The sequence below is a fragment of the Accipiter gentilis genome, chromosome 1 (assembly GCF_929443795.1).
Source record: "Accipiter gentilis chromosome 1, bAccGen1.1, whole genome shotgun sequence".
Classification (NCBI taxonomy): Eukaryota; Metazoa; Chordata; class Aves; order Accipitriformes; family Accipitridae; genus Astur; species Astur gentilis.
In genome coordinates, this window is record NC_064880.1 from 4,497,496 (window position 1) to 4,522,905 (window position 25,410).

Below are 25,410 nucleotides of genomic sequence, written 5' to 3' on the forward strand. Positions count from 1 at the left end.
CCCACCCCTGCCAGTAAAAACAAACAGAACCAAGACGTAAACCCGATAATCGGCATCAGCTACAAATCCCAGCACATTTTGTTTGTGTTCGCTTGACTTGCATGTCCCTGAGGTGGTGACATACGTACCAGTTCAGCACATGCTCTAAAGTCAGAGCTTGCAGGTTCTGCATAGACTTTGGCAAATGAGTCTTCCCTTAATCAAACAAACATGTAGAGTGAGCTGGCTCCAGACAGTGGGGGGGGGGTGGGGGGTGGGTGGAATCAGAGTTAAATTGTCCCTGTGGAGATGTGACAATGGCCCCTCTCCTTCAGATACCTAATCTCCCCACCATCCCCCCACATACTCTTTTGCTGGTCAACTTTTGTTAGACACACCAAATCTATCATGTCCTGAAAAGCTGTCACTTGCTTGGTGACCTCGGGTGCGAATGAGCCGCCACCTTTTTCATTGCTTAGACTTTCAGTGAGGTCCTAGCCAAGCACTGCTGTCCTCACTGGTACAACACATGTGCAGTGTCTACAATTTATATTTCTTAGTGTTTCTTACAGTTAAGAAGCTAACCAGAGAACCTCAAACAAATTCTAACAAATAAGAATGAGGACTTCTACATCTCATCTTTTCTACTCCTTAACGCTGATGGGAATGAAAAGCAGCCTTTACATTTCTGGAATGCTATGGATCTCAAAGAATTTCAGCAACACTGACCAAGCCCAGCAGTTTCTCTGTAAAGCAAGCAACATTCAAACCCATTTTAACATACAGGGTCAGTTGAGACATATAGACTCAAGCAAGGTCACGCAGAAAAACACCTCTCTGGCCAGTTTGGCTCTTCGAGCTGTGTAGGAAAAGGGGCTGTGGAGATCAGTTAATGAAGAGAATACGGAGATTCAGCTGTGAAAGCAAAGACCGGGAGCTGCCCAAAGCTGCTTCACAGACATACCACAGATCCCCCAATTCAGCACAACACATATATGGGACTGAACACTCTACTGCAAAAGTAGTCACACCAGTACAAATTTCAGTGCAGGCAGGAGGAACCTTTCTGGAAAGGGGTCAAGCCTCATGCAAAAGGCAGACCAGGTCCCTGTCACGTTACTGAATATTCTCCAAAGACATTCCCAAAGTGTATTAGACGTGATGTTCCCTTCAGATCCTGGGTTAAGTTACATAGTCAACAGAATGACTTACAAGAAAACATGAACAAAACCACAAACACACAGATTTTCAAGAAAGGCCTACATTAACATACACAGAGAGATCCAATTCTGATTTGGAAGGACAGGGATCACTCAGTATAAAAACTAGCAGAACTCCCAGTTTTTCCTCAACTTTTATTTATAATCAAAAGTAAATTGTAGATTCTGCAAACAAGCAGATCTCTAGGTTATTACCAGTGCCTCGCTTGCTGACTGATGCATATCTACCAACAGAGCATCCTTGTCCATAGCTCCCTTACTGACATCCAGAGAGGCATGGTGCGGGATCCAAGAGGAGCATTTCTGGTTTCACCACGTTAAGTTGAAACCAGGTGAACTTCCCCCCCAAAACCCAGATTGTACTACAAAACCTAACAATCATGCTCACAAAGGAGTTGGCAGGCGCAGAGGCAGCACGGGGAACCTCTGATTAATGAAATTACAAATCAAACCATGCTCTCTGCAAGGCCTTTCTGCTTCACTTGACAGTAACCCTGGGGACATTTCACTTCTTTGCTAGCGCAAGCTCCTTTGCCAGTAGTTTAACACAGACTGCTAGATTTGAGAATAACACAGGGCTGAGATCTCAAAAGGACTTTAACATCTCCATGAAATCTTTTCCATGTTCATCTTTAGCCAGAATATTAAAAGCCTTCATATAGCTCACTCCAAAGTGGAACACAAACAGCCACAGAAAGAACAGCTGCTGAAAAAAGGAACAAATGAGGGAGTGAAAGAGAGAGGAGGGAAGTCAACAAACCCAAACCAGCAGGACCTGCTGCAGCTGCTTACCTGCTGCTCCTAAGCCAACGTCAACGCTGTTTCTCTTGAATTCACAGCGGCTCTGGGTCTCTGGCATAACGAGCTGACGGCTCTGATGCAGGTTGGAGATGATAGTGGAAAGGTCGTTATCACGGCTGCAACAGAGCAGAAAAGCACCAAGTTAAGGAAATCCTATTTGCCACCACATAATTGATTTTTGTGTGTATGAGTGTATGTGTGTGCGCACGCAAGATTCTTTTGTTTGCCCCTGACATAGCTGTATTTCAAGAAAGGTTCTCCCCCTCCTACCCATCAGGTTCCTAGGTAACCTCCTCTAGTTTTGGGGAGTGGAGACTAAGTGCAAAGCACTTCCCAAACAGCACTCTCATTTCCCATAAAGGACTCTGCAGCTGCCAGCGCTCCTGATTTCAGTTTTGCCAGATATAACTTGCGTGGGCCAGAACTTACATCTCAGATGGAAAAACTGAAAGTGTAGGAATTGGCAGATCTATTCCAGAATTAATAGGAAACTTGAACTGAAATAACTGATAGTTTTCTATCAGTCGCCACCCTTCTATTCTTAAAAAAGAAGTAAGTTTTTCCATTCCATCATTGTTGGAACACAAGACTACTTTATTTACTTGAATAGTAGTTTTTCTTTTTAGAGGGAAACCCACCACAAACCCGGACATTGGCATTACTCAGAGCTGAGGGTACAGATTTATTTACAAAACTAATTTTCAACTCTTCTCTCTAGCAGATCCTGAAACAATGCTCTCCTCCTTCTGGGAAAAGAGAATGCATTAGAGCAGTTCAGCATTATTTTGCCTGTTATCCTTGCACCGGATTGCTGCTAAATAGGCTAGTTTAGTCTTTTTTTCCTCCTCCCCCCCCCCCCCCCTTCTACGGAGAGGGAGAACGCAAAAAGACGTTCACCGTAGCAGACACTGCAGTTCAGCTGGCAAGTGCTTTTGCTTGCAAACCGCTATCCACTTGCAAAATATTTCTGAATAAATGATACACAAACACTGAAGAGGAAGAGCAAGCTAAAAAGTATACATGAGACTAAATGGAAATGCTGGAACGTCTCCCTTTTGTTTGTTTGCAGTATATGTTAAATCCCTCATCCTTCTAGCACAAGGTGCTTGCCCCAGGCTAAATGTGGCTATTTTTCTTCCTCCCCTCTTTCTAAATGGAAGAAGACAGCCAGAAGAACCAGAGTCACTTACAAAAAATTAGACATATTAGAAATATTGCCCTCCCTCCCACATCCACAGCTCCCTCCCAACCTCTACTCACATGACGAGTGCACCCACTCTGTGCTGCTGGGACACACAGCACATGACCACCAACTCACTGGTGCAGAGGAGAGTGTCCTCACCTGGGACCAGCAGGACAACACGGAGGGTGCATTAGCTGCAGAATTACCTAGCAAGGATCTTCCTTTAAATATCCCCCTCTTATCCCCCCTTACCTCCTCCCCACCTGCTGCACCCCCACCTACAGGCTATCAGCACTAGCACCAGGAGCAGATCTGCTCAAATGCTCCAGGGAGCCCAGCCCTAGTGCAGAAGCAGGGGCTAATCTGTCGTCTAGCTCTCTGCTAATCAGATAAGTTTATGACAGAAAGTCTTTAGACAGAGGTACTTTCAGCGGGTGTCTGGCTCCAGATTTTCGCAAGATGTAGCAGACAAAAACAGACTCTCATTTCAGCAGCCGCTGTCATGTTCCCTGCTGCTCCCCCCGCGCGCTCCCCCCAGCCCCAATCTCGGCAATGAGATGGGATGCTCGGATCTCAAAGCCTTTGAGCACCCATTGCATCTTCCTCCGCTAAACCAGTTCAGATTCCTCCTTATGCAAGCAGAAGGCTAATTACTTAAGCAAGCCCACAGGTGAGTGGGAAGCCCATTTCTCCTGTGCCAAGCAGTTTTGGGTCTTATCCTCTTTTAGCTGCCACCTTTAAGATGCATTATGCAAATATTTTGGTGTCTTAAGTCATTTATGGGATTAATGTGAAGTGATTATCAGTTCTTTTTAATCATGCCAATCAATAACTGGATGTCAGGGACAGAGGACAAATGCAGATAAACGCTGCCATCAGCACAATGCTCAGGAAAGGGCGGAGGAGATGAGCCAGAAGTGCAGAGGGAGAAAGGCAGGGAGTAGGAAGAGAAAAATGGGATAATTACATCTTTGCATTTGCAGAGTGTCTTGCATCCCAATCGAGCCCAAAGCACCTCTGATATGTAAACACGTTAAGAGAGCTACGAGAAGGAATTGTATTATCCACCGCTAAAATGCAACTGCCTCTCCTTCTGGAAAAGAGCACAGCAACTCCTTAACATGACTTGATTCTCCAAAACACAGAGTGCAGAACACTGCAATATAGCCACTGAAAACTAAAACCAGGAGATCTACGTGAAAAGAAACATTACCACACTAGAAGGGATTTTTTTTTTTTTCCTTCCCCAACAATCTTGTGTTTTTAAGAGATTTTCCATGGCCTTAAAATTAAAATCATCACGGTATGCAATGGTGCATTAGCAAGTCATAACTCCACACATAAGCAGATACCACAGGGCTGATAGGTACATTCTACAGGCTTTGAATTCAACTCAGTCTACTCACACAATTAGGCAGGATCCCAAGAAAACATGACTTTGCTAGAATACCTTTGCAGAAGGCAAACTGAACGCAGAGGTGACACTGGGAGGAAAGGGAAGAAAGACTAGAGATAAGGCAAACAGGCTGCGACAGCTTTTAACACATCAAACTGTCCCCGAGAGTTGTTCCTTTTGTCTTGGAGCATGGGAGGTTTGAAGCAGAGACTGCCCTTCTGTTCTGGCTTGTTCTACGCCTGGCACAACGGGAGGTAGCTTATAGCTGGGGCTCAGTGTTAGTATGAGAAAAGAGAGTGAATGGTAACCAGAGCTTCTTACAAAAAACTGAGATATCTTTCTGTGTAGGTGAAGACATTAAGCCTTTTTTTTTTTTTAAATACTGTAGGCCAAGCTGGTCCCAGCAAACACAGCTCCACACAGCTGCAGACTCCAGTAATTATGCAGACCCTCTAGTAAGGGATATACTTGTGTAAGGCTCTGCTTAGATCACAGGGGACTTTCTACCACCATGTTGGATCAACAGACTAAGACACAGCTTTAGTTCTGCAGCTGACAACTCTGCCAAATTCACCTTACTCGTGACTGCATGAGATGCTAAACAAACCTAATTTTCACGAGAAACCCTCCTGAACCTCCACAGAGCAAAGTCCCACTAACTGCTTTCATCCCAATGTCATTTTAATAAAGGTACTGCAAATTCAACTTTTAAGCAAGTCTTAGTTCTTCAGGTACTCCACCAGCCTACTCAGTGCTTTAGCCAGGAAGAAGGGCTCTGCCCAGCTACCAGCCATTTTCAGAAATTACCTGCTTTTGCACACTCACTACTTTGGACTGCACACTGCAACTCCGCTCCCAACCCTGAAATCACATTGTCTCCTGCTGGTTTGCCCAGCAGGAGGACAAAAGACAGCAGAATACCCCAGGCTTTGAGAGATCTGCTTGGTCCATACACCGAGGAGTTGCAAAATACGAGTTACAACTCCAGCCTGGCCAAACTCCTTCGCAACTCAGTCCCGCCCAGGCCCTCCCCTAGCCCCCAGCCCTAAGGGGAACACCAGCCCTACAACACAAAGCAGGCAAACACCTACCTCAACCCTGCGTCATCCATTTGCCATAAAAATCCTAGCACGTTTCTCCACAGAAAACACCTATCCGAAAAATTCAACAAACCACTTACCTCCTTCCGAAGGCAAACAGTGCGCTGCACAGCGTTCTCCCCTCAGCAGAGCGGCCCAGTTGCCCAGCAAATGCCGGCAGGTCTGTGGAATGGGGAGCACCTGTGCTGGGTTAGTGCCCACACCTGTGCTGGGCAGTCCCGGCACTGCCAGGCGGCAATGCTGGCCCTCCGCCCTGTGTTTCAATTCCCTTTGACTAACCGGTCCCCGATTCCTCAGTCTCATCCCTCGCGCCTGTCGGCTCCGGACTTTTGTAGCCACGTTCTGTACAAAAAGGGCCAGCCCAGCACCCACCAAAGCCCATCTCGCAGAGGCGGCTGGGCGGCCGGCTCGCGACGCACGGAGCTGAGCAGCGCAAAGGGCAACCTGAACAAGTGGCACAGTGCAGAAACAAGACCCCCTCTCTCAGCCCAGGTGACAGGGTATTCTCTGTGTGTTCAACTTGCTCGCAACGCAGGACAGGGTTTTCAAAAGACAGCAAGTCTCTTGGGGAAAAGGCTATTTGTTCCTCCGGGTTTACACACCACCTAACTTGCTCGCAGTAATCCTGTCATATACAGAACAGGCAACAAATTCGCGGGCTCAGGGCTCCAGCAGGCAGAGCCAATGCAGGATTAAAGATCCCTCCTTTGGAGGGAATACAACTGGGAAAAGAATATCCAGCTTGCAGGACCTCAGGTCAAGATCCGGAACACGCACTTTGGGGATACCGACATACACGTAGTAATGCCTAAAACTCGGCTTCTTGGCCTGGCACAGTGACTAATGCAGCTGAAGGCAGGGACGTAGACTCACTGGGAGGGAAACTGAAATGGCTGTGACGGCATTCCCTCTGCAAAATTCCTCATCAGCAAAGGCACAGTTCTTGCTTGACCTCGGTGGGAAGGAACCCACACTAGGGACGGCCCTTCCCATGGAGAGGATTCCCCCATCTGCGTGCTGAAGCCAATAATTCCACCCAGGTGCTCACTTGCAGCCCCAGCAGGGCAGAGTCACACTCCGCTTTTCCTTTGTCTCGTCTCCGAGCCGCTGCTGGGCGCCTGTTAATGCAGGCGCTCCCCCATACATGCACTGACACATGCACACACAATCAGATTAAAGGTCTGATCCCTTTCAGTAGCATAATATTATATTTTAAAAACCGGATTAGAGAAGGGGGCTTGAGCAAGATACAGATCTCCTGAAAGGTCAAGGAGGAGACAAATAGCCTTCTGTAGGGCTGCAGGTTGCCATGGCAACATCCAGTTTGCATGGGGTTTGGTAATTAATGGTTTAGGGACCCGCAGTAATACAGGTATGTTTCCAAGCAGCAGGGGAACATGTTCTGAGAGGCATGACTGTCTGGGCGCTTCCATCTCGTAGCAGCAAGTTTTGCTCTTGCAGTAAAACGAAGGGTAGAAAGCTGAGTACTTACTGTCAGGGATTCCAGAGGGCACGTGGCCGGTTGGCCACATCCAGATTTGCTTTCAGACTGGGAAGTGACTTAGTGTTAACTGACAGTCTCGTAAGACCATTCTTCTGATAACTGGCTCAGGTTGATCGAAGCTCCGATCACAAGATGTGTTTTTCTGGTATTTCTGCTATTTTGGCGGGCAAAGTTTTACGAGAGAACTTACAGCACTACAAGAGTTTGGAGTCTGAACTTTAAATCCAATACACATTTAACCTCCAACCAGAACGCTAAAATTTGCCCTGTCCTCTATCTGAACAGCGAATCTAAACATGTCTAGTAAAGATAAATTCCTGTTGTTGCTTTCAATTACAGCTGATGTGCTGTTGCTCGTTGCTGTTGATGGATTCATTTGAATCCATCGTCCTGTTTTTGCAACATCATACTTAGCAGCTGTGGAGAGGAATAAAATGTTAAAAAAAGATGAGACTGTATGAGATGGCAAAGAACTGTGTGATGACTGCTGACAAAGAAGTGAGATCCCATCTTCACAAAGATGTTCCTCCTACTAAGAAATAAAGGAAAGGTAGCAGCTACCTAACAGCGCTGTAGACGTCCCTCAAGGCCTACCCTGTAGCTTTGAGAAGAGCTGGAAGGGGCACAGACCTTGTAATGAACCTGGCCTCAAAAGGAACACACTTTAACAAGGAATAAAGCTGGCAGTGGTGATGTGTAAGTGCCCATTTATTACTATGCTCCGTGTAGCATCGGAGAAGTAACCATCCCACCAAACACGCCATTTATCTATCGTGCTTCTTCCTTGCCCATTTATCCACCGAAAAGAATGTCCTAGGCTTTCGCAAGCTGCTTTCCATCCAACAGAATTCCCATTCTGCCACTAGGCTCTGTCTTGCTGCCAAAAGCAACAGTCGGAGAAGTGGCTGGATATTATTATGGCTTGGGCAATTTTCAAACCCTAATGAAGAGAGGGCACAGGAGCAACAGATCCATTTAACAGGAATGCAGGAAAGCTGTGATAAGGGTTGTGCCTAAGCCACAGGCAACCGAGCAGCTCACCAGTGCACCACAACTCAGGCCGTGCATGCTGCAAGCAGCAACCACAAAGCTTTAAAGGCCATGTCCAAATGGCTCCTTTACTTGGATGTAATATGAAATGAAAGCTGCTCTCTAACAGAATGGCCACCTGACCTTGCAGGGTATTTCTGAAAACACTGTACACTTGACCTGCTACACTGGCAACACAAGAAAACTGCAGGGGAGCACAGCATAGGAGGCATGTGCTGCAGGTTCCACGTTCGGTCTGGGAAACAACAAAAAAAGTCTTTCTCATCCTAAAACCTCATACCCAAACCCAATGAACATTGGTGCAGGACTCCGGGAGTATAGTCAGGACAACACGGATAACTGTGCAGCTCAGATACAGATCAGAGATGGGTCTTAAATTCCCTGTCACATCCCAATGCTCTGATATAAGGAGCCTGCTCTGCAAAGCAGCAATGAGACATACTAATAACTAATGGCTGCAAAAATTACCACTGGAGGAAAAAAAAAACGTCGCTAATGTTCTCTACGAATGCTTTGATTGCTGCACTGTCTATGTTTAATGGAACTAACTGGTCCTCTGTCTCCCCCAAAGCTGGTTGTTCTGATGAGACTTTCTGTAATGGCACTATAATGGTCCACCGGTGGTCATTTGATAGCCGCGTTGCTTACAGGAAAAGGCACTCAAGGGGAGAGACAGCCACATCAACAACTGGTGGAAACGTCACCCAGACAGAAGGTGTCTGTTTGGGACAAGATGCCGCAGTAATCCATTGACTCATCTGTGGAGTCCGCGGAGAAGCACCTGCAGGACAACAGCTAAACCGGCAGTACTATCATCTCTGGCACACATTGCATGAGCAATGTCTTCTAGTCTAGCTAACGAGCCACAACCTGTGCTCAAGGAAGGAGAAGTCCATCAGAGGGACTGCCACCGAACTGTCAGATTTGCTAACTGCGGCCATCCCTGGGGATGTAGAAATTAATTAGGAGCGAGCCCTTTTAGGGAGGCTGTGGTAACCAGACATGCAGCAATCCTGTGTGACTGACTTCTGGGAACAATAATCTTTTTTTGAGCAACATCTGCACCATAACCCTCCGACTGGCAGTGTTTGAAGCCAGCAGCTATTGCTCCAAGACCCCTTCTGGTCCTGTCTTGCCCGCTGGTCCTCCTGCTGACCAGCATTTGGACCCTCACTCCAGTCGCCTCTCCTCAATCTCAAACGCCCCAGCAAACCAGTCCCTTACATCTGCTGAAAGCCATCTTCCCAGCCTGGTTCTGGAGCCAGCCCTGCTAGCACATTCAGCGTGCAGTGACTTACAGAGAGGAGTAAACAAATGGGGCAGACACCTCAGTCTCTTGGCCCCTTCGGCTTTTTGGCCCCTTGAGTGAGGGTAAGCAGGGAGGTGCTGACAAATGCCGGGGCTGCCCAGCCCTTGGAGGGCACCTGAATGGAGACACACCACCCTCGAGATCCTCGGGAGGTGGCAGCTTCCAGGGATTGTTAACCCAAGCCGGCTTCAGACTGGGAGCAATGCCTTTTAAATGTGTTTCATTTAAAGACATTAGCAGCAACTGCATCTTTAACAAGGAGAAGGATGAGGAGACTAATGGATGGAGACAATTAACCAAAATATAAATCAGTGTCAGAGTCTCTGCATCTAGCAGAGGCAGCCAGGCGCCCGCAGGGTCTGGTGATTTTCGCAACACGCTGCTCAAAGTGACTGCAAAGAGTGATTGCAAAGAGGGGGAGGGAGAGCGGGTGGAGAAAATTTGGTCAAAATTTAAATAATTTTCAGTAGCGGCTGCCTCTCTGTTGGCTGCAGACCTCTCCAAAATAAGGAGGCAATAGTAACAGTAACCTCAGTACAAATGCCATGCCCCATCCTCCTCGCAGGGCGAGCCAGAATGAGCCCTGTGTGCCTCTTAGAGATTGTCCATCCTGCTGGCAGACAGGGTTTGCTCTGCCCTTGCTCTGAGCTGCAAGATCACATACAGTAACCTTTCAGTGCTTGGTATCAGGCATAAAAAAGCGCAGGTCACTCTGCAGAGGAGGTATTTCACCTGCGGCGCAGCACCACTCTGCAGTACCCAAAGAAGGCTGCTCCAGTGGTTAGGATATTTAGCACAAGTTCGAAACTCAAGCTGTCATTTTTCTGCTCCAGTTTCCTGCCCAGACTTTGCTGGCATGTCAGTTAACCGCTTTGTGCTGCTGTTCTCCACACACATGGGGATGCACAGGGGCACTGTGTGAGTGGGAGGCATTAGACACCGAGAGGCAATCTGGTACTTCAGCAATAAGAGTTCCAGATATATCTGAGATAAAAAAGAGGGAGTGATATTCTCAGTAGACACAAAATTGCATAGATCTAGAAACTGCAAGACAGTTAACTGAGGAAATGGTGAATGAATTCAGCACCGGACCAGACTGGGCAAGTCTTTTCCTAATACTTGATCAAATCAAAGGCAAACTGGGAAAACCCGGTCAAAAATGCATGCCTGTCTTTGAAGGGATGCAAAGTAAGGAGATTGATGCCAGGTTTGGAAGAGAAGAGAGACTCAGAAAAGTAGCATGGGAGGAAATAAAACCGAAAAATATTTCTTTTTAAATATGTTTCACTGGCTCTCCATCCCCTTAACGATCACACAGTAAGTGCAGGGATTATATTAAATTTTACTGATCAATACAGTTGCCATAAAACTGTCCCGACCCTCTGCCCCTCCCTACAATAAAGAAAAAAAAAATCCAATATGCAAAAGGAGGAATGTCAGGGCTTGCAGGGGAAAAGACGCAAGGACATTGATTAAGCCAGGGGAAGTGGAAATCGGCGCAGGTGTGCACCCATGCATCCTCCACACAAACCCTCCTACGTCGCTCCGAGGACCACACATGGGGTTTCTTCTTCCTCCTCACTCTCAGCCTGACTGGACGCAACTCCAGTTCAAGAGTATATTTCAATGGTACCCCTGGCTCAGGTAACAGATTCGCAGACTCCCCTTACTCTGCAGTGACCTTCTTCTACATGCCATACGCACCCACTCTAGCCAGGCCAAGTCCCTTGCCTGGCCAGGTCGATACGCCAGCAATGACAGAGGCTTTGCGGCTCCAAGGAGATGACAGTATTGCCAGAACCTGCAGAAACACAAGGGATTCTTTTTCTTCTCTGCTGACCTCCTCTCCCCTCTCCTCACCATCTCCCCAAAAGACAAGTTTGTGGTGTAAGGATCAGAGCCGTGTCACAGCCAGACTGTTGTCAGACTCATTTAGCAACAAGCAGACAGTGTGAGTGTGTCGCTCAGGGCTACCCAAACTGGAGCATACGCCCAGGGACAGGACAAGCATGTAAATCAGTCAGTGACTGTATGAAGGGAATAATGAGCTTTTTATGGAAGCCATTAAAAGGAAAACCCAGATTGGTCTATAAATACTGTTGCATCATTATAGCTCTGAGAAACAACCTTATGTAACAGCACAACTATGTAATGTCAGGACTGGTGTAAAATAGCCACTCAAAGGCTCTCATATTTTTTAGTTAGCTTTTTTTAAAACCCAAAACAAAATTAATAACCAATTTCCAAAGAAAAATAGGCACTCCAGCCCAGCCCTTGAAAAAAAATCCACCTTCTGTCTCCCTGCTGTGCGCAGGTAAATCTGGGGCTCGTTAAAAGGACCTAGAAAGACAGACATGACCTGGGGATTGCTGGCCATTGTGCTGCCCAAAGAGAAATACCTGACCGCAGCGCCCACATAAAATGCCACCAGTATCACTACTTTTCCCTTAACCTGCACTGTCCAGCCTCTGTGGGCCATTTAATCACAGATTCATTGATTTTAAGCCCCAGAAGGGACAGTTATATCTACCTCGTCTGACCTCCTGCACAGAACCTGTCAGAAAATCACCCTATCGTACTCCCAGTTAATAGTGGCAGCTCAGAGTGAAAAAAATGTGTGACCTGTGTCTCTGCCCACCAGGAAGCAAGCAGAGACCCTCCATCTCAGAACCCCGACCACACTGATTCGAGTGCTCTGGGGGTAAAATAATCTGTTTATTCCCAAGAGGTGATGAATCCTCTCAGCTTCTTCCTTACTAGTATGTAAACCTTCCTACGCAGATGGAAAGAAGCACGTTTCACAAGATGACCGCTCTGACTCCCTGCCACACACGCAGCACCAAATCAGTGCAGGATTAACCATCTTCCAGTCCGGCAGAGCTGAGAGTCGTCTTGGGATAAGAAATTCTGCAAAAATAACTTTCTCCTCAGCATGTCTTGGTTTGCCCTGGCATGGCCTTTGAGTACCAGAGGTCCTTGAGCAGACAGGCAAGGTCACTGCCTCTGACACTCCCAGGCAGTAAAACTAGGGTCACTGAGTCAGCAGAAACAGGGAAGGGATGCGGATCAGGGAAAGCTCGCAGCTCAGACCTATCAAGGGCTCTTCCCCTCCTCCCTCGCTCCTGCTTATCACCTTGCACACAGCTCAAAACATCCACCACCATCTCCCTAATCACACAGCACACAGCCAATACCTTTCCTCTCAGGTCGACAGTGGACAGAACAGCCAGAGCAGGATAAGACCTAAAGCTGGGCACAGGAGGATTTGGGTCAAGGATTTGAAGGCTCTGATCAGGTGACTAATAAAGAAGTGGATGGGGCCGGGGAGGGGAGGTGTAAGGGGGAGCAGCAGAGTTTGTTTCACTGTTAAACAATAGGCAGCATGACCCGCTGACAGGCTGTGTCACTTTTCCATCAGAGATAGGCAGATAAGCCCCAGGCAAAGAAGCTGGATGCAAGCCAGCATATGTATGTGCATCTCTGAGGAGCGGAGGGGCTGCCTCCTTCCTCCAGACCTCTCTCTGCCTTACTGCCTCTTCTCATCCCACTTCTCGCACTCCAGGACCTCTCTGGCATAAGCTGGGAAGCCTCAGCTCCTCTGACCTGCCACTTCATGAATTGCAATGTGGCAAACTGCTGGGAGGCAAGCTACCTTGTGATGCGTTTTCTGGCTCCTATCTCCAACTTGCCTATTTGCTGCAAAAACCCAGACCCCGCGTCTACCTGGCGAATGACGTCTGTAGCCAGCAATGTGTTCAAAAGCACTTTCACATGCTCAACCAAGTGCAAACTGGCCCTGTTATTCAGGAATCCAGCTGGGGGCCTGCTGAAGCCAGTGGAAAGCCTCCCACCTACCTCCACTGCCACAGGAGGAAGCTGTACCCCGTGAGAATTTTGCAATCTAGACAGAAGACAAGCATGATTTTCAGTAGGCAAAGCTCAGGGCACAGTTGCCTCTCATTCCTTGGCCTTCTTGGTTATATTTTTATTGCTCAGTCTTTAGGTTGCCTTTTAAAACTTCATCGTTGATTAAAAAAAAAACTCTCAGTCGCTCTCTGTCCTTCTTAGATATCAGTCCTGATAGACCTTGACAGACAACAATTTACCAGCACCCCACTTCTGCCTCTGGGTATTTCCACCTTCTAATAAGATGTCACCCATCAGACACAGGCAAAAAGGGGAGGGAAGGAAAAATAAGAAAGAGGGAAGGGTAAACAAGTTTTACCAACTGGGGGAGAGCTGAGAGGCCTCAAAATCCCGACCCCAACCATGGGCAATATAGCCCTAATCCTCCCTACAGACTTATCTTGAAAAAATCATCCTGCAATGTCCCAAGAAAAATGCTCATAAAATTTCATTAATGCTCATGACAGTTCATAAAAATGATCAGTAGAGCTGGCAACTCCAAAATTAGGTGGAAATCAGTATAAAGATGTTTTTATTGTAATCCTGCTTTGTCATTTGATTCTCTGCAAGCCCATAAATAAAAATAAGATGGAACTATACCACATTGATGCTGGACTGGAGATGGGGAAGAGAAAGAGCACTGAGATGAAGTGCACGCCCAGTCTATCATTATTGGCACCTTATTCTGATAGCTGGTTTTGACATGCGCCCATCCGCTAAGGTAGCACAAAAGCATTTGGCAACGGGTATGCCCATGCTAGACATTTTAGCCTCAGATTTCCCCTCCTGCCTGCAGTAATGCAGATAGGGCTTCTGAGTTTGAAAAACTATCGGACGGGCCTAGTGCATCTTGAATCCTGCATTTCCACCACAGCTGTAATCTTGGAGCCAAAAAGCTTACTGTGCAGCAGGATAAAGGAGCACGGTGACTTCTGAGAAAAGGAGAAGGGCAATAAGCATTAGAAATAATGAGAGCCTGAATCCAAACAAGGTAGGGAAAACCCTAAACACAGTCAGTCACTTTACTGCTCCTCCATCACCAGCAGGATACACCGGCCTTCCAGATGAGACACCTCACCCAGAGTTGTACAAAGTATAGGCATTACGAAAGCATGGTCTAAGCACTGTGCAAGACCCTCACTGGCAAGGTGCAGCTCCTGGGAAGCACCATCCCCCTGTGATGCTTGCATTGCTGTTCACTGCAGTCTCCTGCTCTTTCTGCCAGCCTCACTGCCCCCGGCTCTCTTCTGAGGCAGGAAACGTGAAGATCTTGTGCTATTTTTCTCTCCTAAGGACACGGAACCCAGTACTCCGAGCTGGCAAGAAGCCTGAAGGTTAGTTACAGACTTGAAGGTTAGTTACAGACTCTTTTTTTCCCGCCTGCCATTTTTTCTTAGTGCAGATATGCATCCAAGTACACACATGACTAGTCCCTTGAAAACATCTTTGACTTCTACCTTCTACGCACACACTTGTTGGGAAGCAACCCAACACAAATTCACCAGAGTTCAGAAGGATTTTCCACAATGGTCCATCTTCATCGGCTCATCTGCCACAACCACTACAAGTGTCTGTACTTTTTTCCTCTGAACATCCATCAAGCCCATGCTATTGATCACTCCCTCCCCAAGCACGGGCTGCAGCTCACCTTGGCCACTAATAAAAAAAGTTTCACTAAGAGAATAACGAAGGCAACCATGGCAAGCAGAAATGCCATTGGAGGGTGGGGTGTCACATACTTGTCACGCTCCCTTATTGTAAGTCAAGTGCGTTTCATGAATACCTAAAACTGCCTCCGTTCTGCTCTTCCCCTGCCTCCTCCTTATACAGACCTTGTGAATCAACCTCCAGGACTCCCTGCTTCACGGACTCCTGCAGCTCACATTGGATCCCTCCTTCATCCTAGAGCTTCAGTGTCTCCTCATGCAGATTTATAAACCCTTCTCTAAGTTCCCCATTTTCTCATTAACACCAACTTAATCATCCCTGCTTACCCCAAATTTCCCCAAGTTCCTAGGTCTCCCATGCTGGATCTCCAAACTGGTCCCTTAAAAAATACTTCTCAAATTCTGTTACTTGTCAGAATCCAAGTCACACCCGGCCTCACGCTCTAAGCCAAGCAGCTGCTCCTGATGCACGCATGCAAGTGCGGGTAAGGGCCAAACAATTCCTCTGCCTGCAGCACCAGGCAGCCTGGAGGTCCTGATTTTTCTCCTGACAGGTTTTCTGGCATGTCTGACTTGCACCAAAATCAATGGGCCTGTCCTGCTGACATGTAGAGCGTTCCCTGAAGTTTTGGACTTGTCTAGATGCTGCGTTCCAATGTTCCTCAGTAACAGACAAATAGAAATGTTTTGCTCAGCCAATAAAAAGAATGTGTCGCTGACACGCAGCTGGTGTGCCTAATGGATATAAGGTCTTTCTGAATATCCCAAATTCTCCTCATTTTCTCAATTCATTAAGCTGCCTGCTTTGAACTGATGAAATATTAAAATACTCAGATGAGCGATTTTAAATGGGTGATATGGTATAAGTTTAGACAATGAACAGTGGGAACTGATGATCTACAGGAATCACTCACATATCCAACTTACATTTGAATCCTTTCAATTTCACAGTAGGGTGTGAAGAGGGAGGTCAGAAAACCTTCTATTCCAGAAACATGCCCTTGAAGTTTTGATCCAACATACCATCTAAAAGCAGAAGGATATGATTCTCTTTTCGATTGCTGTATGCAGCTGAAATATATCAAGAATGCCTCCCCAAAGCTGTTACCAAGCCTATGTATATCTCAACAATATACCAAGGTCTTAAGATGCCTTCTCACGCTCGGTTTATCCAGAATCCTTTCAGTTGCCCTACGAAAGTTCCATTATACCCCCCCACCCACCCATCATAGATAAACTAGAGCCGACAACACACTGGGGATAAATATGAAGAACATTACTCTTGTATAAACATTCTCTCTTTCTTGTAGGTATCCAACAGCTTTTCTCATCTACCTTATTTGAAATAGAATTGTATTCTTCTATCTTGAAAATGAAAGCTAAAAATTAGCTAAAGCTAAATCAGCTACCTACTCACCTTTACCATTCCTCTGAATCTCTGCTAGTACATAACTGGTCTCCTTTCCCTAACCTGTCCCTATAGCCAAATGAAGCTTCCTGGGAATGAATACAAGAGCAAAAAGTACTGCTAATGAAATAACGATAAAATAATTATTTCAGATTAAATAATAGTTTTCAGCAAACCAATAGGTACTGATTTTCTCCTCCCTGTTGATCCGTTCTTCCCTACGAGTATGTTCATTCCAGAATCTGCACAAACAAGGCCACAGATAAGGCCTTGTCTGGCCTTATCCCTACAGGAAAGGGAGAAGCAAAAGCTGCTCAGGTAACCCTGCTCTACATGACTCCATGAACATCCCAAGTCTAATTCACCCACTCACATGGGCCTTGGGGAACTTCCTGCCAGCAGCCTCTGTGGAGTTCAGGAATAAGCGCAACTTCTAGAACTAAATTTCATCAGTGCCTTCCAGCAAGATGATGTCAAGAACAACTTTGCTTCCTGCCAGTACCAGTCTTTTGGGGGGTTTAGATCCAACAGATAAAAGGAAACCATATATTCTATAGCATAGAGCCAGAAGTCTGTCCTGTTGCCATTTGAAGTGCCCAAAAAGCATTTGATGGAACAGCAGCTCCAACCATTTTATCTCAATATCCACACTTCCAAACTTCACATCGATGCTTTGTGAGTGATCGCGCACAAGCAAAGCAAAGTTTGCTCATGTTTTTTTCTACAGAACTGGAAGCTTAGCTCCTTGGCTGAACCTTCCGAAATGCTCTTCATTCTGACTCAGAATGTTCTTGTTAATGTCTACCGACTATGTGGATTTGGTGTGGATTTACTTTACTTTTCTTCTTCAAGTTCAACAAAAGAATACATCCATTTACTTGTTGGGCAACTATTGTCTAAAATCAAACAGGTATGTCACTGTTTGATGAACAAACTGAGTTCACCCACCTGGAAAGTCTTTTCTTTCCAACATATTGTCTCCGCATAGCCATGCCTTGACTGCCAACAACCACGGCATTAGCCAACAGCTTCCTTGTGTTTACTGGCTTTGCCTTCAGGAAGCACGTCCTGGTTCACAGCTTTAACATTTAGAAAGGTGAGAGCTCTTTGTATAGTCCACCAAGATAAGGATTAAAACATTTCCTTGTGCAGTCTATGTCCCAAAGCCACAGCAGAAATAATCTGGAAGGGCCGAATTCAGCCTCATGTTAAGTAAGGGTCCTCCCCATACCAATCCAGAAGTCATGGTCAATATATTCTGTGGTATTTCACTGGGATCTTTCTAAGCTTTCTAAAGCATACAGTCAAGAGTCAGCTTCACCGTTGTCCTCCAAAGTCATCATAAGTTACGGAAACAGCTCTGCAAGTCTATATACAGTTGGTATCTCATCAGCCTTCTCTGCCCTGACTTAAATCAGATGAGCAAAATCTGACTCATTCTGTTTAGTTCAGTTTACTATCAGGTTTTTCGACTGGGGCTACTGCTTCAGCCCTGCTGTCCGTTGGTGTCGAGGCAGAAATCAGTGACTGACATGGAAGGGTGAAGGCAGGTCCCCATTTGAAGGCACTCTTGTCCCTCTGCCACTGTCTGAGTTTTCTGCTGTAACTTAAAGGCGCTTATCTGACAAATACCAGCTCTTTTAGCAGCAGATGCTAAAGACTGCAGGGTATTAAGGGGTCACATCTAGCTTCCAGCTGCTAAAAACTTCTTGTGACCTTTTAGTACCTACTTCAAGTCTCCCAGATTAAAAGGCAAATCTTACTAGGACAAATAAATAAATAAATAAATAGACAGCCCAGAAGCCATCCTATATCAATCCTTAAAGGGCAGAGCAGCAGGATCCTCTGGCACTCGATAACATTACTTGCATCACACAGCAATACTTTCTGCTGAGTCAGGATCAGCCTTGACACGTTCAGAACTATCTACTTTTCAATTCTCCTCTCCTGCTTTCCTTTTCTCTCCCTGTGTATCTTTCCAAAGGAATGAGCTAAATCTGTGAACTCCCCTTCAGTTCGCTTCTCCTGTCCCATTTCCCATGTATTTTTCATCTGCTTCTTCCACTTGGCCTGATTCGCTTAATGTCCTCTTCCTTATTGACTAACCTGTTTCATTCCTCCTTAAATACAGTTTTCCAAAAAGTGTGCAGCTGTACCACATAGACCAAACGTGTACATGTAAGGATCCAGTTTAAGCACTGCTGCTTAAACTCAGTTCTGGCTGAGTTAAGGGTTTATGCCAGGGTTAAATCAATGTGGAAAAGCCCACTAAGTATGTTATCATCAGATTTAAACATTCACGTACACATGCACACGGATACACAGGCTCTTGGCCAAATGTCTGTCTGTCTAAAATACATTCTAATATGGTTCATGCCCATCCAGAAAGGCTGGTTACACACCACTGTAATCTTTGTTTAAATGGTGGTTGTTAAATGCATTTTATTTGCTCTGGGGAAATGATGCCTTTGTTTTTCTTCCCTCTTCTTATGCAGCCTTCATTTGGCATATACCTGGATAAAATTATCCCCTGGCAGGCCCAGTAAGCTTGGAGTGTCTCCTCAAGTGGGCTTTTGTTCATATGGCAGTGAAGAGACTCTCTTGCATGCTCCTGCCTCTCTCCTTTGTCACTGTTTTATGCCTGCACCAGCGCAGGACATTGAAGACAGAAATGCTGCCTTGGATATTCTTTCAGAGTTTGCTTACCATGCAGCCAAAAGCTAAAACACGCGGCTCAACATCAAGATGCCTAGCTCAATTCTCTGCTATGCTCCTTGTCTTTGTATGCAGCTTTAACCAAATTACACACCATCTTCCTTCCTACCAGTCAAGCAGTCTTTAACAAGGGCAACAGTAAACAACTCGACTTCCTTGGCAACAGGCACGGCTTAATTGCACTGACAGTGTCTTGAAATTCGAAGGTGGGCAAAATGTTTATTCCACCCTGCGCTGCATCACTGCGTGGTATTAACACGCATGGCCTCTTATCTATTTCTCACTCACCTCCCTGCAGTTCCCTCAAGACATCAAGTGGCAACAAATAGAAGGAAAATCCTTTTCCTCTCTGGAACTCCTTTTTATTCCACAATTTATTTTCATGAGATGCCTCAACCTCAGAAAGGTAATCCTGCCTGTGGTGCTGAGCAACTGTGGCCCACACCGAAATCAGTGGGAGCAGAGTCTACGTATCTTGTGGCCAAGACCAGGCTTTAACCTTGTGTTTACTATTCCAAAATTTGACAGGCTTGTCTTGAAATAAAAGGAGAAGTACATCACTTACTGAACAACTTCAACGCATTTCAGCAAATTATTCCAGGAACAATATGTCCGTGCAAGGGAATTCTACCTTAAAAAGGCAATTTTAAAGGAAGACTAGCTATAAACAAAAGCTCAAACCTGTATTAACTTCAAAGCTTACAAGGGAAGGGAGCAAAGCACCTGGCAAGACGAGGAGAGATCCTAATCTCCCCTTTCAGGACAATTCCCCTATCTCGAGCTTTTGGTTCTTTGCATATACAATGATTTGTACTCAATTAAATGTCTTTTTATCCAGGGCAATGCAGACAGCAGTTCTAAGGTAGCTCAGTCCAGTGAATCCAGGTACCCTCTGACAACTTGGAAAGGAAGATCAAAGACAAACTTATGACAAAGAGGCAGGTAAATTAAGATGGCAGTTCTCAGACCTGCTTGATTTAAAGTAGCATGGTGACTGTGTGCATTCATGCAGGTGTGGTGCATCGTAACAATTTCCTGGCATGGGTTTGGGATGACCTGTGTAACTCCCATGTGCCGAATTATGCAGGTCACTGAGAAGAAAGGTCAGCTAAACCTTTTTGCCACCCCATGAGGTATTTTAGATATGCCAGACCTTTTACAGAACCGTGTGGCAATTTTGGTCACTTAAATACATACAACCTTTATCTGTACCGACACATAACCACACAAATTACTTTCTTTGCCACATAGCAGAACACGCGTTGGTTTCTTCTGAACTAGCTGGATGGGCACAATTTTTGATAGTTGGACTGACCACTTAATCTGCAAAAGCAAAACTTCTGCTCCCAAGAGGAACTACCATGTTTCTGCCAGGAGACAGCTAAACCGAAGGCAACAAACAGTTAAGCTGAGGAAGCCCAAGAAGTGTACTTGTTGACATAAAAATCAGACCATTATTTTATTCTATGCCTTGCAAGTTCAGAATTTATTTTTTTTTTAAGACAGGGATTCTAATTGCCAAAGGGGTTTGCACCCTTAGTTGCCATTGTGCAGAATCGTTGTTCACATGGCTATTAATTAAGGCTTGTGTCAGCACTTCCATTACAAACCTCTGCCTTTTAGGAGTTTATAACTGAGCCATAAAACTCTGCTCTAGGCTGAAATTTATCATGAAAAGGTCTGCCTGGAAGGAATCCATTCTTTTGTATTTTTGAGTCCCAAAACCTTATAGCGACAAACCAGGGATTTTATTCTAAAGGCTGCCATACAAAAAACTTCAGCTGTTTTTTATAGGAGTGCTGGGTGAGATGTGCCTTCTAGACTGGCTTCCAGAAGCTTACTGATCAGGGTGGGGTTTTGTATTCTTAACATTGTAAATTTTAGGAATTACGGGGGTTTATGCTTCACGGCCAAAGTCTGTGCTTACTTAAATACCAATGAATACCTCTGCCCTCACTTGCTCCCTAATGGAGTATGAATCAGTACAGATTTCCCACCCCTCACTTCCCACTGCCTCATGGGGGTGCCAAGACTTAATGCATACTCCAGTACTCAATTAAATATAGATGGACTTGTCTCTTCAGGTGCACGGTTTAGGCTATAACCTCCACACACCAATGTTGCCAACAGAACAGTCCAAATTGTCCTCAGGTTGGGGGAGATAGGCAGTGGGTATGTGTGAATGGGTTAAAATGACAGAGACTATTTGTCCTTCACTTCTCCGCTGCCCACTTTCACTCTTTTGCCACATTTTGGGGGGGGAGCACACAGAACAGGGGCAGAACTTGTTAGCACTGCACTTGAAGGGCACGTGATGGAGATGGAAGTAATTTCTAACACCCTCTGCTCCTGTCATTGATGCTTACATTTGCGAAACATTCTGAGACTTGCAGATATAACAGAAATGCCCACATCAGCCGCAATACTCATAGGTCTAGACAGTCTGATCTCTACAGAGTATGAATAATTTCTTAAATGTTTGTGAGGTGTCTAGCCTGCAGTGGGCACTTTCACAAGTAATAGTAGTAGTAGTGGGGGTGGTGGGGGTGGTAGCAATAATACTATTTTCCTACTGTTTTTAAATCTCTAACTGAACAGGAAGTTTACGCAAAGCATCAGAAACTACTTTTAGCAAAACAAAAAAGTTATTAGTGGACTGCAAAGCAAGCAGATCCAGTGGACCAGATCCTGATTTCTACGGTATCCACATATGTATGAAACACATACAGAACCAAATTCTGGACTGTTCTGCACCCTATCTACCTCCTTCTGTTCTATGTTCTCCAAGTAGTTTCACAGTTGCACAGATTAATTTTCCTTGTTCTAGAAAACAAGCGGTACCTGCCAGGCTCAACTATCGCACTCCGATGTGGCAATTCAGTATAAAAGAGAAATTTCAAAATTCCAGTTTTCTTTTTCTAGTGCAGAGGCAAATTTCTGCAGCTATATTTTTAAAGGATTAGAAAAGTTTATGACTACTAGCAACACATAAAGAAAATGCACTATGCTCATGGTATCAACTGACCCTGAGGTCACAAAGAAATATTCATGTTTGTAACTGGGTATCTTCAATTTATGAATTTCCACCTTCTTAGTGTATCTGTTACTACAGGAAACCAGACTTTAAAAGCAATATATCAGACTGGTTCGGCAATCCTTCTCTTCTCACAATTCAGACTTCTATGTCACTTCTTTTATTTATGCTTTGTAAAACACCTGTCATTTTTTTAATGTCAACTTTTTCCCAAGCTGACTTGTAAATACTCTCACACTTTTGCAGCCGTAGCTCAACCCATTTGTACTTCACATTGCAAAATGCAGAGTCCTATTGGCTCCAATAGTTCATACTTCGACACTGCAGTCGGACTCCTACATGCCTACGTTTTTGCAGGACCAGGGTGTCTCAGCGGTATCGTATTATCTAAAGCATCTGTCACCCAGTGATTCTTGTCATTTGCAGTCACAGGCCCACCTTTTAAGGTAGCACTTATTTAAGTTGTCTCAGCACAACACTGCAACTCCTGAGCAATCCAGGAGCATCAGTCAGTTTGGCCTTCAATCAGCCTTTTGTGCAAAGGATCACTTTTGCAAATGAGATGCAGACTCCCGTGTCTCTCATGTCAGGAAACAGACCTGGGCCACCCCAACCTTCCATTCTTCCAAAAAGGCACCAGAGTAAACATACCAAAACCAACAATGGGCTTTCTTTACAAGTCTAATCCATTCTCTCTTCCAACATAAAAGAGACCGTTTCCCCCCACAAACAACTTTCCCCAAAATAAAAACAAAAGGAAGGATATGCGGTAAGGGGAGAAAGAGGAACAAAGGAGGAAGAAAAAAAACCCCCAGCACTGACAGTTAGAAATGTTCATTTACATCTAACAGCATCCATACGCCAGTAACATATCATAAACTCTTAGCCTACCATACAAAGAGGGTGCCCCAAAATGGTACCTGCAAGAGGTCTCTCGGAAGGAGATGTTTAAATCCCAGTGGGTGTGTATCCTGTTAACAAACAAACAGAGAGGTCAATGGCACATGCTGAACACCGCATCTCTTGCCACTTAAAAGATCTGCTGCATCATGACAACCCACCCATGGCCCTCTCAAACTCCCTCTCCCTAGCTTTCAACCACAACGACTCCACCTTCTGAGCTGTGGGGTGCTGTGACGAGCCACGCTGCACGCACATGGCAGTCCTGAGTGTCCACAGCAGGACTTACTGCTGTCAATAAGGGCCCTGCAGGTGAGCTGTACAGCGGTGAGAGAACGTCTCCTTGCTGCATGCAGTCTCCCTAATAGGTGTAGGGACTGCAGGATGTTGTCTCAAGCAATGGCTCACGTTCAGAGAAAGCAGAAAGAGCTAAGCATTGACATTTTATGAAGAAAACCCAAATATGTCTGTACCGTATTCCCTCCTCCACACCCGCCCAAGCTGTAAATAAATTATTAGCAATTTCCCACCTCGGAAATTAATTCACATATTCTGTCACTCTGCCTGCTGACAAGCAGGAATAGTGGATTCTAGATTAACAATAACCTAAATTAAGACAGAGCAGCCAACGGGGTTGGTTTTTCATTGCCTTTTTTTTCCCCCTAGCTACTAGACAGCATCTACACCAACCCAGAGGGCTAAGGCAGATGCTTGACCTTCTGTGGTCCGGTGTCTCCACTCGATACCAGGGAGCACTGATCTCCCCCGCCACCCAGAGGAGGTCTGTGACCACCACTGTTTCTCCACGTCAACATGATTGATGAGAACCCCAGCCATTTGAGACCAAACTGGCAAGCAAGCCCATATCCTTGCATAAACCCACTCCCACACCTCTCAGCATCTGCCAGTGAACATGCTGGTTCCTGGCTGTGCGTATCAATCAGCTCCTGCAGATATAGGTTCCCAAAAGCATTAAACAGAAGTGGCTGCAACTATCACAAGCAGCAGAGGCCAAAGGCACTTTTGTGCATTTTGTGTATCCCTACGGCACTCCTGCCCGTGTCCTCCACTAGAAAAAGCAACAGCGTGCCGCTGAAGACCATCTGACTGCAGAAGAAGCCTGATCTAAAACCTGCTGAAGTAAAAGAGAGCCTTTCTTCCAATTTGAATGTGCTTTGAATTGAGCCAGAAAACACTTAAGCATGACCAGTGAAGTCAATGGGACTTAACTCAGGTTTGAGTGTCTGTTTAAGTGCTTTCCTGAATGGATGCCCCTGCTTCAGCCTAGTTCAGAAATCAACTGAAAACAACTCTTAGCACGGAAATAATTTCACATCCAAGACATGACGCTGCTGCAAGTTTTACTAATGTGATAGCATACCTTTTGTGCTCTTCCTGCAAGTCTGGCTCAGAAAGGGAGTCTGGTTGCTCTCTGAGTAGTTCTTTTAGGGGCGAGTAGTTCTTTTAGGGGATGGTTAGGTTTTAGTAGATATTAACTTCCACCAATAAAGTTATGCTCAGAATTGTACTTAGCAGTTCTTCCACATATACCTAGTTTTTCCTATTCTTCTTCTTCCTCATATGTAACAGTTTAGAAAACCTATCCCAGCTTTCCATCTTCCCAACATTTTATTCGCAAGTAGAAATGGAATAGGCACTTCCCAGTTACTGAGCTTATAGCAATAACAATTGTCCTTCAAAGCGAATATTCAGACACTGTTTGAAAACTTTCTGGAAAGGACAGGCCAGACCGGGGCATCAAGTAAAATTTCCATGAACCGAAGTTTGGTCGAACTCTCGGACACATTTGGGCTTTCCAGGTAAGCTGATCTGAATCCAAAGTTCAAAGCAAATTCAAGCCAGCCAAAGCCCTTATGGCCCTAACAGGCCCAGACGGGTCTGGCCTGCTCACAACAGAGTGGAATTGGTGAAGGGTGTTAAGCCTGATTTCGCGCTACTCCCTAGAATACTAGATTTCCTACATACACAAAACCTTCATAAACCCCTTTAATTCCAGCTCAGCACCTTACACCGTGCAAATCAGATCCTGGCAGCTGCACAGTGGAAGCAGGGAGAGCTCCAAACACTGCACAGTAATGAACTCTGTGGGACCAGCTGGAAATCAAACTGCAAGTCTGAAAAAGAACCTTGTTCTTCCCCTGTTTCTCTGTCCATAAAACGTTCTTCAGTGCCCTCAAAAAAACCAAAAGGGTTTGGCCCTGAGCTATATGTAGATTG

General features: G+C 45.6%; 1 protein-coding gene across 1 annotated transcript in view; it reads right to left on the reverse strand.

Annotated features, from left to right (window-relative positions):
- SAMD11 (sterile alpha motif domain containing 11) overlaps nt 1–25,410 on the reverse strand; it is a 125,730-nt gene that overhangs the window by 54,764 nt on the left and 45,556 nt on the right. Inside the window, 2 exon segments of the mRNA XM_049817048.1 lie at nt 1,992–2,116; nt 23,193–23,243. Of these exon segments, the coding sequence (XP_049673005.1) occupies nt 1,992–2,116; nt 23,193–23,243 (176 nt within the window).